Source organism: Chlorella variabilis (genome assembly GCF_000147415.1).
Source record: "Chlorella variabilis unplaced genomic scaffold CHLNCscaffold_13, whole genome shotgun sequence".
In the NCBI taxonomy this organism is placed as follows: domain Eukaryota; kingdom Viridiplantae; phylum Chlorophyta; class Trebouxiophyceae; order Chlorellales; family Chlorellaceae; genus Chlorella; species Chlorella variabilis.
In genome coordinates, this window is record NW_005435075.1 from 710971 (window position 1) to 728382 (window position 17412).

Consider the following 17412-nt stretch of genomic DNA (forward strand, 5'->3'; position numbering starts at 1 on the left):
AGTGGAGGTTGCCAGGGCAGAGAAAAAGGTGCAGACAATGAACAGCGCCATCAATCAAACTCGAGGTCTTCTGGCCGCACTGGCTTCTTGAGAGGCACCACAGACCTTTTTTGCACATCCCTCGGCATCGCTTTGCGCATGTCTGCAACAAAATGCCCCATGGCAGGAACAAGAGGATTGTGTCAGGCATGCCAGGCAGCCTCAATGCCAGGAAGTTCACGGCTGCACCCAGCAAGAAGCAATGCCTGGGCCGGTAGGTGCCACCACGCCATGCAGTGTTGGCTTGCTGCACCAGCACGCCACCGCACCAAAGGCATCCTCGTTGTTGCTGTAATACTCCAGCACTCGCCGGTAGACTGTGTACCCAAACTGCAGGCTGGAAATGAGGGATGAGGGGGGGCGGGGCGAGCAGGCGAGGGCAGCCAGGCGGTGCGCAAAATATGACGAGTGCTGGCGTCAGAGACAGGGACTGCACAGACGCGCCTTGGTATACATATTTATAGCCACAGCGTTGGACACCCGCACAAACAGGTCCACAAAGTAGCCGGCGTGCATGGTGTGAGTCACGTCCTCGAGCAGCCCCATCAACTTCTCCGCCAGGCGCAGCCGGCGGTAGGCGGGCGCCACTGTTACCGCCGTCACGTGGCCATGCCACTTCTCGCCCTTGCCCTCAACCTTGCCAAAGACTGCATAAGGAAGGAGTGTGTGGAGAGGTACCAGGAGGATTTCGAGCATGGAGTGGAGCTCAGGATCCGGCGGGTGGAGCTTAGGAGCGGCGGGTGCTCACTGTATCCCATGGACTGCTTGACAGGTCCCTCAGCCATCTGGCAGTACTCTGGCCACTTGGCAAGGTATTCAAGGTAGAAGTTGAGGTTGTACTACAGGAGCAGGACGATCAGGTGGGCAGTTCCACGTAACTTGAGCAACGCTGGCATGCCAGCGCAGCCCCTTGCAACTCACCGTCTCTGTGAAGTAGTCCAAGTTCACATTGTTGAACTGCAGCAAGTCGTGGGCAGTGAAGCGCCGCAGGCTCGTCATCGCACACCGCCGCTGTGGCGGCGGCGGCAGGGGCGGCGGTGGCAGTGGCGGCAGCCGCCCAACGTCAGCCGCGACTGAGTAGCCGGCTGTTCCCTCCTATGCCGTCCTGCAGCTTTGCCTGCTTCCCTGCCCCTGCCTGTGGTGTGGCTACCTCGCCTGCTGCTGCTCAGGTGCTTATTAGCAGGTGATCAATGGCTTGCTGCACAAAATGTGTATGCAGCTGCTCAATCTCGCGGTAAATGCTACACTTGATAGGAAGCGAAAAAACAGCACACCTCGAGCTCAGCACACCTCGCAGCCAGACTCGGGACTCGGTTGTTTCTCCCAACACAAGAGTCCACACATACAGTCACTATTCTGCTGTGACCAATCACTGCCGCTCCTTCCCACGCTCACTGCCTCGCCTGCCCACCGCGGGCTGCTCTCTCCTCGCGCAGGCCCCTGCGGCCTGGCGCTGGCCTCGGCGGGCAGCCGGCCCGCATTGCAGGGCGCCGCGTCGGCTGCAGGGCGCCATGGCGTCTGGCCACCCCCCACGGGCCTCCGGCACCAAGGGCCCCAAACAAACGCAGGAGATTCCCACAGAGTGGCGCATAGAGCTGCCGGAGAGCGGCGCCAACGCCGATTCCGAGTTTGGCGGCTGCCGCAGCATAGAGGCGGGCTACGACCGTGGACCCGTGCTTGGCCAGGGCACCTATGGCGAGGTGCGGCAGGGGACGTGTGCTGGCTGGGCAACCTGCATACTGTTCCTGAACGAGCATAGGGCAGGCTGCATGGCGGGCAATTGCTAAACCCGCCCCAACCGCCGGCAGGTGTACCTGGCTACCGATCTGGCCAAGGGTGACCAGGTGGCCGCCAAAAAGATCAAGATGGACAATGAAAAGGAGGGGTTTCCCATCACTGCCATCCGCGAGGTGTGAAAGGCCTGCGTGGCAGGGTGGCTATTTTGTGTTGTCAGCGAGCGCAAATGGCAGCCTGCCAACTTCAACCTGCAGCTGGCAGCACATTCCTTCTCTGGCCCATCAACCAAGCTCCCTGCCCTCCCTATCCCCGCACCAGATCAAGATCCTGTCCGCATTGGCAGGGGCGCAGGAGAAGATGGAGTCAGTGGAAAAGGGGGGCGAGCCCACGTTCCTGCGTAACAACATCATCGGGCTGCGCGAGATTGTGCGCAGCGGCAGCCACCGCGTCAACAACTTCAAGGCACGCGGCTGCTGGCCCTCCATTTGGGTCGCTGGGTGCTCGGGGCAGTGGTGTTCAGCTGCAGCTGGGATCTTTTCATCTCCCTGCATGTGAGTTCACCTCACCCCGCACCCACCCCTGTACCCCCTCCCACGCCACCTGTGCAGGGCTCCATCTACATGGTGTTCGACTACATGGACCATGACATGACGGGCCTGCTGGAGCGCAGCCGGAAGGAGGGACCGCAATTCACTGCCCCGCAGGTGCGTTGGAGGGGATAAGCGGGCTGCGCTGTGGGCCGTGCCCGTCTTGAGTCGCGGTCGCTGGCTGCCCCCACACATGGCTGCCCTGAACGGCTGCAGATCAAGTGCTATCTGAAGCAGCTCTTCTGTGGGCTGTGGCTGCTCGACCAGCGAAGCGTGCTGCACCGCGATCTCAAGAATGCTAACCTGCTGGTGCGGCAGCTGTCTAAGCTGCGCGTTTGCTGCCTGTGTGCGTGCCTGCCTGCAGCCTGCCTGCCTCGTCTCCTACACCGGCCCCAGTTTTGGCCTCTGGCTGCGCAGGTGAACAACAAGGGCGAGCTGAAGATTGCAGACTTTGGGCTGGCGCGGTACTACAACAAGCCGGACGACAGAAATGAGGGGACTGAGCAGGTGGACTCGCGCATGACCAACCGCGTCATCACGCTGTGGTACAGGTGGGGCAGCCTGCCCTTGGCGGGGATGGGCGAGGTCGTGGGGTGCAGGAGCAGATGAGAGTTGGTGGCAGAAAGCAAATTTGTTGGGCCGCATCCAGGCAGGACACATGCTGTGCTTGGAAGCACACTTATGAGCCCTTTGCCTGGCAGGCCTTTTATTGCCGCGTTGCTCATGGTGCCACGCACAGGCCGCCCGAGCTGTTCCTGGGCGCGGAGCGGTACGGCACAGAGATCGACACCTGGAGCGCGGGGTGCATCATGTTTGAGCTGCTCACCGGCAAGCCGCTCTTCCCAGGTGTGCCTGGTGGCTCCTTCTTTCCAGCCGGCCCACATGTGTAGCTCATGTGGGCGTCTGCGTCCCTGCCTGCCGTCATGTGATACCTGTCATGCCATGGGCAAGATGGAGACCTCCTCCCCTCTTTCCCGTGCCGCAGGCACAAACGAGACGGACCAGGTGGAGAGGATCTTTAGCATCATGGGGCAGCCCAACGAGCAGACCATGCCCGGCTGCACTGCCTATGCCAACTACGAGCGACTGTCGGTCAGCCGGTTCCCGCTGCGCTCCCGCCTGCGGCAGGCAAGCGCCCGTGGCCAGTCACACCTGCACATCTGGTCTGCATGCTTGAGCGGTGGTCCCATTCTATTTTGGGGTTATTTTGCCTGCCCTGCTGCAGTCACGAACATCAATGCGCTGCCTGCCTGTGTGCAGCACTGCGACTCACGCGGTGTGAAAGACCCTCGTGCCCTTGACCTGCTGGAGCAGTTGCTGGCGCTCAACCCCGCAGCCCGCATTAAGGCCGAACATGCAGTCACGGTGAGCGCCACTCCTTACCTCAGTTGGCTGCGTGGCAGGCTGAATTGTTGCCTTCCTAGCTGAACTGGTGCCTGCGTCCCCACCAACTTCTCTGCCCCCGTGCACTGTGCTGCGCTGTGCAGCACCAGTATTTCTTCAGCGACCCCATGCCCTGCAAGCCCAGCCAGATGCCGACGTTCCCATCCTCGCACGAAATGACGATGAAGAAAGCGCGTCACGAGCAGCGCTACGGCGGTCAGCAGCGTGCGCAGCAGCATGGACAGCCGCGCCCGCCGCCGCCGCCGCCGCAGCAAGGCGGTCCGCCATCGCAGCGTCAGCGCACGCAGGGACAGTACACGGGCCCGCAACAGCCCTACCCTCAGCAACAGCAGCCGTACCGCAGCGGCGGGGCAGGGCAGCAGCCGTACCGGGGTGGCGGTGCCGGCGGTGCACCCGCTGCAGGCGCCATGGGCGGTGGCATCCGAGTGTCGGGTGGTGGCATTGGCGGCAGCGGCGCGCCTGTTGGCATCATGCCTGATGCACTGCTCACCCAGCAGCAGGTGCAGCAGATGATGGGCCAGGGCATAATGGCAGCACCCATGGGCATGGTGCAGCCGCCCGGCATGGTGCAGCCGCAGCAGGGCGCAGGAGGCTACGGCTATGGCAGCCAGGCAGGCCGGCCTGGAGGCATTGGGGGCGCCAGTGGCGGTGCACAAACCCACACCGGCGTGCAGCCGCACCGCTATGGTGGCGGCGCGCAGCCCAGCTGGAGTGAACAGAAACGCTGAGTCACACGGCGAGCCGCTGTACAGCGCGCCTCGCACAACGAAACGCATATGGACTGTTTGGTCAGCCGCCTACTGCTCGGTTTATCCAACCGTGAATTGTGGTTGCTTGCCAATTGTAAGATTTGCGATGCCAATTGTAAGATTTGCGAAGCAGTGTGAAACCGGCATGGGGGCTCCTACCAGGTCGGCTGCTGGTCGCCTAGCCTGCAGCTGCATTTGGCTCTAACATCCAGTCAACTTCTGCTTCACAGTCAGCACATGTGGGCGCACGCCAGCATTGATTCATCTTATCTCCTGGCCGGTACTTCCGGTGACAAGAATACTGCGGCCAGGATGCCGCCTGGGCACCGCCAACGTCATCGCCAAGTCGGAGATGCCGCAACCATCCATCTGCACCAATGCTGCACCCGCCATCGGCCACCTATCGATGGTGACTGTATCGTCGGGAAGCAATTGCATTGATGCAGGTCCTGGAGTACCAGCATGAAGGACGGCTCAGGCTTGCCCACGAAGGAAGCGGGACAAGTGGTGCATACTGGTGGCATGCTCTCTTTCTGCTGGCAGTCGAAGGGACACGAGCATCCTGGTTGCAGTGCCTGTCTTGCCCGAGGCATGCTCCAGATTGACTTGTTGGTCGTAGCTGTGACAAACCGACACTGCACTCCCGCAGCTCAGCTGCTGCAGGGTTACCGGGGCGCCTGCGGATGTCGGCACATCCTTCACATGCAGTGTGCCATTCAGGTTCATCCGGGCTGCCCGCCCTGGACGTCCTGCAATGGCTGCCACTGGTCCAGCAAGGTTACTGCTATTGCTGCAGTCTGAACAGAGTAATTTACCGGTGAACCCTACAAAACCGGTGATACAATGTCTGGTCGGTAACTTTGGCAGGCACGGTTGACCGAGAGGGAGCAGCAGCTGCATGTGCACATTATAACTACCCAAAGGATGGCGGCCCTCTGCGCTGCTGGCGCCGTCTGTCGTGCATGCTTTGCCCCTGTTGGAACTTGATTTTCATCTGCTCACCGCGTTCTCCCCCTTGGCCGCCTCCGGTGAGCCGCCTGTTGCTTGAGCGCGGTTTGCTGGGCTAGGGCAGGCTGCGGCAGCTGCGTGTGAAAGTGGAAGGCCCGGGCACGTGCCTGTGTCTGCGAGATGCACCATATTCAAAAACTTTCTCTTGCGCCTGTGCCTGCAGCCTTTCCGCCTTCCGCCTTGAACATCCGCCGCCGCGCCTGCACCGCCCCCGCCCGCGCGCACCGCTGAGACGCCAGCCAGCAAGCCATGAGCCAGGCAGAGGTGCCGGCGCTACTGCGCCTGCACATGCTGGAGGGGCCGCAGACGGGCAAGCAGCTGGAGAATAGGGGCGCCTCACTGCGTGTCGGGCGCACCACCAAGTCGGCGCTTTACATCAAAGACCCCACCATCAGTGAGCAGCACGCCGAGGTGGTTTGGCAGCAGGGGGCGTGGCAGCTGCGCGACCTGGGCAGCACTAACGGCACCGTCCTCAACGGCAAGGCGCTGGCGGGCGAGCCCTTGGCTTTCGTAGCGCTCAAGGATGGCGACCTCATCAAGTTCGGCACCGACACGCTGGCCCGCGTTGAGATTGTGGCAGTGCCTAGCGACAGCGTCATCGTGGAGGAGTTTGTGCTGTCAGGCTGCGCGCAGCTGGAGCAGCGCCTCAGGTAGGGTGGGCGCAGCCACAGCGGGACAGCAGCTGCTGCCAGCTGCAAGCCGCCATGCTTGGTGCTGAGCATTCCATGTGTTTTGGCAAGATGAACGGCTCACCGAGCTTCCAAACCCTGGGGGGCGCACCACCGCTGCTTACAGGTCGCGGGCTGAGCAGCTTGCCAACCAGCTGCGGCAGGAGTGGCAGGAGCAGAAGCAGACGTTGCTGATGAGCTGATGACTATTGACAGCATTAAACCACTTTGCTTGCTTCGATATGGCTTCGCTCAAAGATGATCTGAGAGCATTGATCTCAGATGCTGAGAAAAGAGCAACTCGTCCACCGCACGCAAGTTTAAGCATGACGGAACCCAACAAACAGCATGAGAAGATGGCACCGCTTCTGCACCCAATCCACCTCCCCCTCATGGCACTTGCAGTACCCCTTGCACAGGAAGGAGGGGGAAGGGGAGGAAGAGGGCGGAGCAGGCGCCTGGTCAACCCGGTGCATCTATGGCCCGGCTTCTATTCATCCCTTGTCTTGCCCATCTGCGGAGTAGGCCTCAGGCCAGACACTCCCAACGCCGCTGCGCGACTGGAACACTACATGGCGCTCCACCATCTGGTAGCCATGTAGCGTTGACGGCAGTGCAGTCGGCACCGGATGACACAACGAAGCCACGGCAGGTGCGAGCAGCAGCAAGAGAAGCACAGGAGATATGATAGTGGTGGGCAGACGAGGCAGACGAGGAGTGGTGGGCAGGGCAGGGGATGGGCCGGCGTCAGGTGGCGCCGTCAGGTGGCGTCAGGTGAAAGCTCCTTGTGCGGTGCTTCTGGCTTTGGATTGACAGTCGGACTCTCGAAGCAATGAGGAGGGGTGCATAAGCCGGCCGGTCTTCGTAGCTGGCTGGTGCTCCTCGACTTTCCTTGTTGTGCGAGCCTAGGCCTCCATCCGCCCCGGGCATCCTGCATTCGGATCGTGCCAACATGCGTCCCGACAAGACGGAGGCTCGGTTGAAGGCACTGCTGAAGGACACGCAAAACCGTCGCTGCGTCAACTGCGACTCGTTGGTGGGTGGCCTCGTGTCCACCAGATTGGCTCAGCAAGGCTGGGGACGCAGCGGACCCATTGCCAGTGTTTGCCCTCGATCCCGCTCCCGATCTCGCCCTCTCTGCCGCAGGGGCCCCAGTATGTGGTGTGCAACTTCAACGTTTTCGTCTGCACCGTGTGCAGCGGCGTGCAGTGAGTGTCTGTGGCCGCGCCGCCGCGACGCCTGCGCGCTAGTCAACCCTACTGCCGCCGCCAGCTTGTTGCCGCCGCGACCAGTCCTGCTGCTGATCCCACCGCCATGCCAATCAATGCCGCAGCCGCCAGTTTGGGCACCGTGTTAAGGGTGTGTCCATGTCCACATTCAAGCCAGAGGAGGTGGCGGAGTTGGAGGCGTCGGGCAACGAGGTGTGCCGCCCTCACCACCAGACTGGTTTTTGCTGCACCGGTGCAGACTGGAGCCTGCTGTCAGTGATGCTTTGCTGCCTCTCATTGGGGAAGGCCAAAGGGTCACGATCAAGCAGCCGCACCAATCAACCCAGGCTCTGCTGCTCAACTCACCAAGTGCGGCTGCTGGCCCCACCATTTATGCGCCGCAGAAGTTTGCAGCCTACTTCCTGAGCAAATGGACCACCGCGGCGCTGCCTAAGCCGGTGGACCGTGACGTGCACCGCATCCACACCTGGATTAGCGCCATCTACCAGGACCGCCGCTTCTACGCCGAGCCAACCGGCGGGTGGGCGCCCGGCACCGGCGCCATGTCGGCGGCGGGCAGCAGCATCAGCGAGGTGCGCGCTCATGGCATGCTTTGCGGCAGGTGCTGCACACAGGTGCTGGCAAGAAGGGTGGTGCGTGGGCCAGATGAAGATCGAACAAACCAGCCAGCAGCCTTCCCTCCTGCAGGGCCGTGAGCCAGCTGTGCGGCCAATGTCAGATGTGCTGGGGTCGGAAACGCCCAAGCTCAAGGTGCAGGGCAGTGCCAACCTGGAGCGCAGCGTCAGCGCCATCAGCAGCTCGGCAGGGTGCGCCAAAGTCAGCTTGCTGCGCCGAAACCTGCTGCCGCGAGCGCTGCTGCTGCCGTGATGGAATCTGTGCTGGTTGCTGGCTTGTTTGGCGGGCAGGCATGCCTCCGTGCTCACCGGCTTTGCGGGTGTTTGGGCGCAGGGCGGCCACACCGACAAGGACAGCAACGGCAGCCTCTGCCTCTCATGGTGCAGCGACGGCAGCGGCAGCAGGCGGCGGGCTGAACCTGCTTGATGTCTCATCGCCCAAGTCTGCCCGGTCAGTGCCAGCGTCGACGCCCGGAGCAGCAGCGCCTGCAGCAGCCTGGGATCCCTTCGGCGAGCAAGCGGCAGCTGCAAGCGGCAGCCCAGCAGCGGCTGCAGCAGCGCAACCCGCCCAGGCCTCCCCACGCCCCGCTTCGGCGCCGGCAGCAGAGGCTACCTGGGCATCCTTTGGCGACACCCCTGCGCCAAAGCCGCCACCAGCGTCCGCATTGTTGCCCCCTGCAGCGCCCGCGGCAGCAGCAGCAGGGGCTGCAGGCAGCTGGGAGGCATTTGGCGATGGGCTTGCAGCCTCCAAGCCAGCCGCCTCTGCCACAGCTGCAGCGGCAGGCAGCAGCAGCCCACCCAAGTCACAGCCTATGCAGCCTGTCCGCAGCACCAGCCGGCCAGAGGTGCCCATGGTGAGCCAACGAGCCTCGCTCCGCCAGGCGCTGATCTACCCCGCCCTGCACTATTGGACTTCCATGCCCGCAACTTTTTTGCCAGCTTCATGCACATCGAGCCTCACCCTGGCGCCCTTCCCTGCAATGCCTGCAAGCGCAGGACGTGTTCTATCCCGAGTTTGAGCAGATCCGTGCCACCGGCATGCTGCCCACCGGCCAGCCTGTGCCGCTGCCTGCCTTCCCGCCCTCGTATGGCGCCCCGGCGGGTGTGGCGGGGCGGCCGGCTGGCGCCAACCCGTATGCCACCTACAGCTATCCAGCGGCGCAGCCGGGTTATGGCGGGTACGGCGCGGCACCGGGGGTGCGGCCCACCATTGCCATCCCGCCCGCCCCGCTGCACCCAGGCTATGGCTATGGCGGGGCGAGCCCGGCGGGGCGTCCCGGCATGCCCTCTCCTGGCTACTCTGCCTCCTCGGGCTACTCCCCTGCCGGCAGCGTGGTCTCCCCAGCAGGCAGCGGCTTCTCGTCCGGCCCGCCGCCCGTGGCCAATGGCGGCGGCTACGGCACCTTCCCCGGCGTGCCTGCCGACCACGCCGCCGCCCTGCGCAGCAGCACTGGCTCGCTGTCAGAGCTGATGCCCGGCACAGCAGCGCCCACTCCGGCGGCGCATCGCCTGGGCGACCCTGACGCAAGTGATCCATTTGCGGGGTTGGCCCCAGGCCTGCGCGGCGCGCTGCCTGCGGTGCCCAATGGCGGGAGCAGCAAGTATGGGGCTGCTGCGCCGCCACCCACCCCATCGGGTCTGCCGCCCTTCCACTCTGCGGCCGTGCCACCTGCGTCCTCCCCATACGGCGCCGTGACGGCACCGTTTGCAGCGCCGCCAGTGCCTGCTGCGGGCATGGCGCCTGCCACGGCTGCCGCCACCGCCACCTTGTTTGGCCGCACGCCGTCGCTTACTGGCTACGACATGAGCGCACCGGCGGCGCCCAAGCCCCAGGCATCTGGCAACCCTTTTGCGTGAGGTGGCCGCAGCTCGGTCCCTTGCGGCAGCCTGATGTGTGGACCACCCGCGCGCCTCCAGTTGGGGTCCCTGTGATGGTGCGATGAGCAGCAGACCGTGCCAGTGTCGTATAGCTACGTCGCCTTGCTTCTGTTTTGACTGGCCTCCCCCGTCTCCCTTCACCCTTCCCCAGGCCTTTGATCACTTCCTGCTGAATTGTTGTATGACCTGTCTGTGACGCACCCCCTTCAAAGGTGGCAAGGCAGCAAGCACACTACTCGCGACTCATCAGGCACATTTTCTGGGAGGCTACTGTGCAGACCGGTGCACCACAGCGGGAAAAAAATGCTAAAGCTGGTTCTTTTGGAAAACTTTGAGACACAAAATGCGCTGGACAAGGGGGAAGAACCAGGAAGTACCCCTGCTCCTGTTCAAGCCTGCAAGCAGCCAAGGTGCTAGCTGGTAGTCCCAGGGCTTGGCTGCACAAGAAACATTCACCTCCAGAACGGGGCAATGATGGCTGCAGTGAAGAGCAGCCAGAAGGCGACATCTGCGGGGCGTCCCCGAATTGCGGGCGGCAGGACGGTGCCAGCCACGGTCCACAGCAGCCTACCCGCCTCGTACACGCTCAATAGCGTCAGCCAGGCCGCTGAGACTGCAGGCAGCAAAGACATGTGCAATACCGACACGTGTTATTGAGGTACCTTGTCGCGACAATTGGACGCACTCCAGGCATCCAACCAGGCATGGTGTGCTGCACTCCAAGTAGCTGGCAAGGCAGGCACTCACTGGGCAGGCTGGGGCGCAGTGTCACGGCAGTGTAGCCGTCAGCTATGCCTATGGCGCTGACCCCGCTGCCCAGCGGCGCTCCAACGTCCGGTGTGGCGAAAAGGCGCAGCACGTCATCGGGCTGCTGGTGCTGAGCTGTGGTAGAGGGCGCAGCGGGCACGGGCGGCGGGGCCAGCACCGGCACATCCTCTGTGGCGGGAGTCGCAGCTGTTTCATCAGTGTTGGGCGGCTCATCCGCCATGCGTGGCAGGCTGACGCTCCCGGCCATAGGCTGCTTTTGCCTTGGCTGCTTTGGCTGCCGGGCACGCCGACGCTGCTGGCCCGGCAGGTCCTCCCCTGAAGATGCGGCAGCCGGCTGCGAGGGGCCTCCCACTGCAGATGTGCTGCGCGCGCTGGGAGACAGGCGGAAGGCTTGCTGCCCTGCTGGCTTCGCCTCCTGGGCCTGCTCTGGTGGCTGCTCCAGAACCAGCTGCTGCTCAAATTCAGTTGACAGCTCAGCAGCCAGTATCAGACTAGCCCCAGCACCGCTGGACATGCGGCTCAGTTGGCGTTGCAGATCCTTTGCCGCCTGGGGCGGCAGCAGACTTACCAGCCGCCGCTTTGCCAGGTCGTGTGCGGAGGGCAGCAGCCCAGCGGCCCTGCCGCCCTCATCCATGCTGTTGCTGCTCGGTGCGGAACAGGCAAAGCGGAAGCTGAGGGAGCCATCACGGTTGGTCTCCACCATCGCCCCATCCACAGCTGCCGAGCCGTCCTTTGCAAACGCTGCAGACTCCCCAGTTGCAGCAGCGGGCTTCTCCACACCTGAGGCGGGTTCCTCAACTGTTGTGGCTGCAGCAGGCTTTTCCACGGCTGCTGCAGCAGCATCTGCCACCTGCTTTGCTTGCTTCTTCTCCTTCTTGCCTTGCGGCTTGCTGGGCTGCCTGCCAGGGGCTTCGTGTGCACTCAGCAATGCCACAGAAGCCACCGGTACAGTGATGCCTGCCTGGGGCTGCTCCACAGCTGCAGCAGACTTGCCCTCTTCCTCCTCCTGTTGCGTGCTGCTTGTCTCGGGCCGCCCCTGGGAGGTGCTGGCTTGCTGCTTCGTATGCTGCAGCTGCTGCGCTGCTGTCTCCTCAATCATTTCCTCATCAAACACGCTGCTCAAAGCAAGGTGGGTGGTGCAATAGCGCCGTGCCCCGACACCTGGCAGTCCTGGCAGCACCATGGAATCTGGTGCCCGCCCTTCTGCGGCGGTCTGCACATCAAGCGCCTCTGCATCTGCGCCTGCAACTGCCACCACGGTGTCAGCGGCCGCATTGGGGCTCAGGGAGGCGGCCGCGGATACCTCGGCCACCTGGGCGATGCGCTGCTGCTCCGCTGCCACCAGCTGCTCTATCTCCTGTTGTTTGCTGAAGATGGCTGCGTCACTGCAAGCAGGCGCACGCAAGGCAACACGATCGCCTGCCATACAGGGGATGGTGGGTCACGGAGATGGGCTGCGCAGCAAACAGTCCACTGCAAGCATGCAGACTTGAATCCTCTGGTTGCTGGGCACCAGCATGGCCCACCTGTGCTGCACCTCCTGCTCCAGGCTTGCCAGGCGCTCCGCCACCTGCTCCTTCTGCTGCTGAAGATCCGCCACACGAGCAGCAGCAGCATCCGCTGCAGCCTGCGCGGTGGGCAGGTGAGAGCCAACCACGTGGTGTGGAGGTGAGGCACAGCAGCAATGCCAATTCCAATCCCAACGCTTACTTCAGCGCAGGCAGAAGCACCAGCGAGGTGGCACCAACCTTGAGCTGTTCCGGGTCGGCAGCCAAGGTGGGGGAGGCCGAGCTGCCCCAGCAGCAGGTTGCCGAAAGGGTGTCCAGGCCAATCAGCAGCGGCACGGTGAGGCTGCGATTGGGTCCCCCCTCCCAGTGCACAGTGCCGTTGTCGCGTGCCACGACGAGCTTGAGCTGGTGGCAGCCCTCAGGCAGAGCCAGTTCGGCGGTCCAGGTATCGCCCTCCTGCCACTCGAGCACCGGCGCCGCCTCCACCTCCCACTCCCCCAGCTCGGCACAGCTGCCCACCACCCGCAGGCTCTCGCCGAGCTGAAGGCGGCACGCTGGCACGGAAAAAGCAACTGCGATGGCCCTGTCACTGCTCGGCGTTTCGATGCCCACTGCCGCCGCCGAAGAGCGGGCGGCTACGTGGCTGATGGGGCTGGTCGGCTGCAGCTCCCTAGGCATCGGTCTGCAGCTATTTAGGACGAATCTCCGGCGCTTGAAGCCTGCAATTGAACAATGCCGCCTTCCAATGGCCTTGGACCATCGGGTGACCCGATAACAAGCTCACACCAGCTCGACTCACCCGCTGCATTACAGTTGGGGTTGCGGCTGCGGAACAGGGCGGCCACCGGCCTGACGGAGGAAGACCATGCCAGCAGCATTATGCAGCGTTGTGGCCTTGGACGGAGCGCCCCTGTGCCGGGTCGGCCTGCAAAAGATGGGTGCGCATGCAGGTGGGGCAGGTGGCTTCATCATTGCGCTGCTGGCGCCTACCTGTACTGGCTTTGCCACCGCAAATGGCCTTGTTTCATTTCCTATCCCTACAAATTATCGAGGCAGGTACCGCTCGGCCGATTTTCTTCGTGGACGCCCTCTCACAACAAGCCAGCCACTATGCCCAAGCCTGTAGTTAGTCCGGACCAGATTGCGCAGCGCGAGCCATCGATCAGCGACTACGCAGACAAGTAGGGAAAGCCGCAGGGAGGTGGCGGCACTCACAAGTCCTGAGCGCCCCACCCGCCTGTTGGTGGCTGACGCCCAGCCGCCGCCGCAACCCCTGCTCCCCTCTCTTTTTCTCTCTTTCTGTAGAATCAGCGACACAACCGTGGCTTTCGCGATGTGCAAAGCCGTACCTGACATTGTGGATGGTGCGGCCAGCTTTCGGCTGCTCTGCTCCGTGTGCCCATCGGTTCATTGTGCTGGCATGCTAATTCTGCTGCCTCACCCTGCCAGAGGTGATGGAGTCGGCCTCATTTACGCTGCGCTATGGCACTATCCACGTCGAGAACGGCATGCTGCTTAACAGCATGGACAATGCGCTGCTGGAGGTGCGTGCCCCACATTGCCAGGATGTTATCGGCCTCGAAGAAAACGAACTGGCTTCCATGGACAGTGCTTTGCTGCCGGCGACAGCAGCATACACGCCCTTCCACCCCGCTGTGCAGGAGCCGGAGTTGAGCATCTCCACTCCGGGCACGTACACGCTGCTTGCAGTTGACCCTGACGCCCCCTCCCCTCACAGCCCCAAGCATCGTTCCTGGCTGCACTGGATGGTGAGGCGCTGGTGTCCGTAGCCGTTCTGTCGATGAATGAGCACACCCCTGAACAGCTCGAACAAGAACAACTGCAGGTGGTGAACATTCCTTCCCATGATCCTGCTCGCGGCGAGGTGGCGGTGGCGTACATGCCCCCCGAGCCGGCCAAGGTGAATGATGAAAAAGTCAACAACAGGGGCCCCTGTTGGTCTGCACCGAACCCTGTTCTTTATGGTGCCCGCCCGCCGCTGCAGGGCAAGCATCGCATTCTGTTCCTGCTCTACAAGCAGCAGGCCCGCGTGACGGTGCGCCCGCCGTCCAAACGGCAGGGTTTCCAGGTCCGCGCTTTTGAGAAGGAGCATCATCTGGGGTCACCCGCTGCGGGACTCTTTGTCTGGGCCGAGAATGCTGAGGAGTAGTTGAGTCGCCACTGGCGGCGCGCGGCATCTGGCGGCGGCCCCACACACGGCTGCCCTACAGACAGCGCTAGTCCTTCTGTACTAGTAATTGAACATCCTTTGCTACTGTAACCATGCTTTGCTTTGAAGTTTTGCAGATCGATCGCGCGCGCCACGTGTATGAATCTGCAGATTGATTTGCCTGCAAACAAAACGAGTTATCGGCGTTTCGAACGTCCTGTTGCTCTTTCCTGTTGTCTGGCTCGGTGTCCCACGCTGGTTGACCCGCCAAGAGTCGAGGCGCGAAGCGATGCTGAGGTGAGGTGTGAGGGCGTCGTGGTGGGCCCTGGCAGCCTGCCACGGTGCCCAGGAGCGCCAAAGGGCTGCAGAGGGCTCCCAGCCAACCGCCTCGTGCCTCAGCGATGGTTCGTTTCCCAACCTCTTTTTCCCCGTCCTGAACAGCCGTCGCTCCCCTACCTGCAGTTCGGCGCAGCGGGTGCTGCAGGGCGCCCTGGTAGCCCCGCCCGCCAGCCTTCCCGCCACTGCCGCCAAGTGCAAGCACCCCACACGCCCAGCGCCGCTGCGCCGCCTGTGCGACTTCAGCGAAAGCTGCGTGGAGCTGCTGGTGGCCTCCACCAGCTCGGGGCGCCCCTGCTGCCTCCTGCCCAATGCGCCGCCGCGCGGCATCCAGGTGCGCCCCTCGCCGCCGCCGTCGCCCTGTTGCCCGCCGCAGCTGGCCAAGCTTACCACTCTCCGTCACGCACCTGCAGGCTCGTGGCCTTTTCAGCCTCATCAGGTTGGACAGCCTGAGCGAGGAGACGGTGGTGGACCGCCTGGCAGCGGTGGAGGGCCACGTGGCCAACACCTGCTCCGCCTGCCCCTCGCTGGACGCGCCGCAACAGCTTCCACCTTCGCCGCTGGTCTACAGCCCCGAGTTCTCCTGCTTCCTGGAGCGCTGCCTGGAGCTGGCGCAGACGCACAAGGACCTGGGCGTCGCCCCCGCCGTGCTGCTGCTCCAGGTGTGCAGCCCTGCTGCACGTTGAGCCAGCCGTGCTGAACCAGGCCGGGCTGTTCCATCCGGCAGGACTGAACATCCACTACGGCCACTGCCGCCTGCCTGCCTGCCTCGCCCGCAGATTGTCAGCCGCCTGAACTATGCTGCAGATGACAGCCTGCGCGACAGCTTCAGGTGAAGAGCTGCCCCGCCCGCGGCCACCTGCACTGAATGCTCGCCTGTCCTGCCTGTTGACCGCCGCAGTCTGCACCTGCGCTGACGCTGCTGGCTGGCTGCCCTGCCCCTCTCGCTGCAGTCGCTACTACTTGCACCTGCAAGTGGAGCTGGAAGCGGCGGTGGAGCTGCACACCGAGAGCATCACGCCGCAGGTGGCGCTGGCGGTGTACCAGGCATGGGCCGACCTGGGCAGCCTGCCCATGATCAGCAGCACGTTTGGGCTGGTGCTGCGCGAGCACATCAAGGCCGGCGCATTCTCGCCCCAGGTGAGGCCGGTGTGCGACGACAGCTGGCAGCCGGCACTGTCGCCAGCAGTCTTCCTTCATGGGCACCTGCTTGCTCCACGGCAGATGCGGTTTGCCCGCTGCCTCAGCCTGCGTCCACCCCACCCGCTGCCTGCCGCAGGAGCTGTCACGTCTGCTGTCGGCCATGGCCAGTCTGCGCGCCGCTCGCCCCAACTACCGCCCCTGCCAGTACGATGTCGCCGACATCTGCGGCGGCCTGCTGACCTCCAACCTGCGCGAGCTGGCGGCCCCACACCTCGCCTCAGGTGAGGCCCATTGCCAGCAGGGTGGCTTGCCCGAGGGGTGGTTCACCCGAGGGGAGCTGGTGTCGATGCCCAGCCCTGCCGCATGTTATCCACAGTGTGGACTGACTTGCCTATGCCTTCTGTGCTTGCAGTCGCTGCTTCGCTGGGATTTTTTCCCTGGGTGAGTTGGCTTTGCTGCAGCCAGGTGTCTGCCCAGGGGCTCACGGTGCAGTGCCACTGCAGTGTGCGGGTGCATGCGCTCGACGCCGTTCCCGTCCTTCCTGTCCCCCGCAGCCCGTATATCAGTGCGTGTTACCGCTGCTGGAGAGCGTGGCGGAGGAGGCGGTGCGCCGGCAGGCGGTGGGCGAAATGAGCCCGGCCGCCAGCGCCGCGTTGCTGGCGCGCGCTGCGGCCAGTGCCGGCAAGCTCAACCCGCGGCTGGGAGCCGAGCTGGAGGCCAAGGTTGCCGTCTGGAAGGCGCAGGCCCGCCTCTGCACTGGCAGCAACATCATTCCGCGCTTTGCTAACACCTACCCGGCAGCCAACTCTGAGGAGCTCGCTGCCTTCATGTGAGTGCGGGGAAAGCGTCCCTTCCCACCACATGGCGCTCTGGCGCTCTCATGTACTGTCCCAGGCCCCCCACATCTGCTGCCCGAACGACGAATCCCTCTGGTCCCGCCTTGCGCAAAGGCCCATCCAAACTTTGCCCCTAGTACCACACATCCTGTGACCCCTACTAGATCCCTCCCCCGCACATACATACATCGCCCTGCGATGCCCACATGTTTTGTGATCACCCCCGCTTTAGGTCAGCTAGTTTGTTTCTGTCTGCCCAGCTTTTGTGCTGCATCCAATTGCCCCCACTGCCGAGTTCCGCACGGTCAGCAGATGCTGGCGGCAGCTCGCAAGGAGATTGTTTCTTTCCGACATCCGGCGGAACCGCCTTATCCCACCATTTTTGTTTTTGCCACCCATGGGCCGGCTCCAGGCCCCTTTGCCTGCTCTCTTTTCGTCGACAGACCTTTTGCCAACACACGAGATTTTTGCCCAGCGCGCTAAAGAATGATGCTACTGCCCCTTCCCCTTTTCCGTCTCACCAGGCCTTAGCCCACTCACGGGCTGCCTCGATCTCATCCTTTATTAATCTGCAGTGTCACACACTTGCCTTTCGTTCCACCCTGTCAGACCCGATTTCCTGGAGTTTGATGAAGATGCCACGCCCTCTTTCCTTGCCCCCACTCTCGAATTCGATGCTTCCAACGAAGTGCCCTCGCACCCAGCCCGCCCGCCTCTTTACCCCCCCCCCCCCCCCCC

General features: G+C 63.3%; 6 protein-coding genes across 6 annotated transcripts; 4 read left to right on the forward strand and 2 right to left on the reverse strand.

Moving 5' to 3' along the window:
* Positions 1 to 50: 50 nt before the first annotated feature.
* On the reverse strand, positions 51 to 1038 carry CHLNCDRAFT_48918 (hypothetical protein; the record flags this gene model as incomplete). Its single annotated transcript, XM_005846707.1, has 5 exons — positions 51 to 142; positions 309 to 376; positions 476 to 686; positions 788 to 878; positions 961 to 1038. 5 exons carry the CDS (start codon positions 1036 to 1038, stop codon positions 51 to 53), a joined length of 540 nt encoding a protein of 179 aa, XP_005846769.1.
* An 809-nt stretch (positions 1039 to 1847) lies between these two features.
* Positions 1848 to 3922, forward strand: CHLNCDRAFT_9747 (hypothetical protein; the record flags this gene model as incomplete). The annotated part of the gene is made up of 9 exons (XM_005846563.1): positions 1848 to 1949; positions 2134 to 2223; positions 2385 to 2480; positions 2580 to 2672; positions 2781 to 2914; positions 3103 to 3209; positions 3349 to 3501; positions 3649 to 3728; positions 3851 to 3922. Coding segments are annotated over 9 exons (927 nt in total), but the record flags the coding sequence as incomplete, so codon positions are not given.
* Positions 3923 to 5773: 1851 nt separating this feature from the next.
* CHLNCDRAFT_135265 (hypothetical protein) lies at positions 5774 to 6178 on the forward strand (the record flags this gene model as incomplete). Its single annotated transcript, XM_005846564.1, has 1 exon — positions 5774 to 6178. One exon carries the CDS (start codon positions 5774 to 5776, stop codon positions 6176 to 6178), a length of 405 nt encoding a protein of 134 aa, XP_005846626.1.
* A 966-nt stretch (positions 6179 to 7144) lies between these two features.
* On the forward strand, positions 7145 to 8452 carry CHLNCDRAFT_135266 (hypothetical protein; the record flags this gene model as incomplete). Its single annotated transcript, XM_005846565.1, has 6 exons — positions 7145 to 7228; positions 7339 to 7400; positions 7526 to 7613; positions 7805 to 7993; positions 8109 to 8237; positions 8423 to 8452. 6 exons carry the CDS (start codon positions 7145 to 7147, stop codon positions 8450 to 8452), a joined length of 582 nt encoding a protein of 193 aa, XP_005846627.1.
* A 1913-nt stretch (positions 8453 to 10365) lies between these two features.
* Positions 10366 to 12867, reverse strand: CHLNCDRAFT_135268 (hypothetical protein; the record flags this gene model as incomplete). The annotated part of the gene is made up of 4 exons (XM_005846708.1): positions 10366 to 10526; positions 10661 to 12066; positions 12208 to 12308; positions 12430 to 12867. The coding sequence occupies 4 exons, from the start codon at positions 12865 to 12867 to the stop codon at positions 10366 to 10368; spliced, it is 2106 nt and encodes a 701-aa protein (XP_005846770.1).
* A 1016-nt stretch (positions 12868 to 13883) lies between these two features.
* On the forward strand, positions 13884 to 14344 carry CHLNCDRAFT_13754 (hypothetical protein; the record flags this gene model as incomplete). The annotated part of the gene is made up of 3 exons (XM_005846566.1): positions 13884 to 13958; positions 14036 to 14110; positions 14195 to 14344. Coding segments are annotated over 3 exons (300 nt in total), but the record flags the coding sequence as incomplete, so codon positions are not given.
* Between the last annotated feature and the right edge of the window lie 3068 nt (positions 14345 to 17412).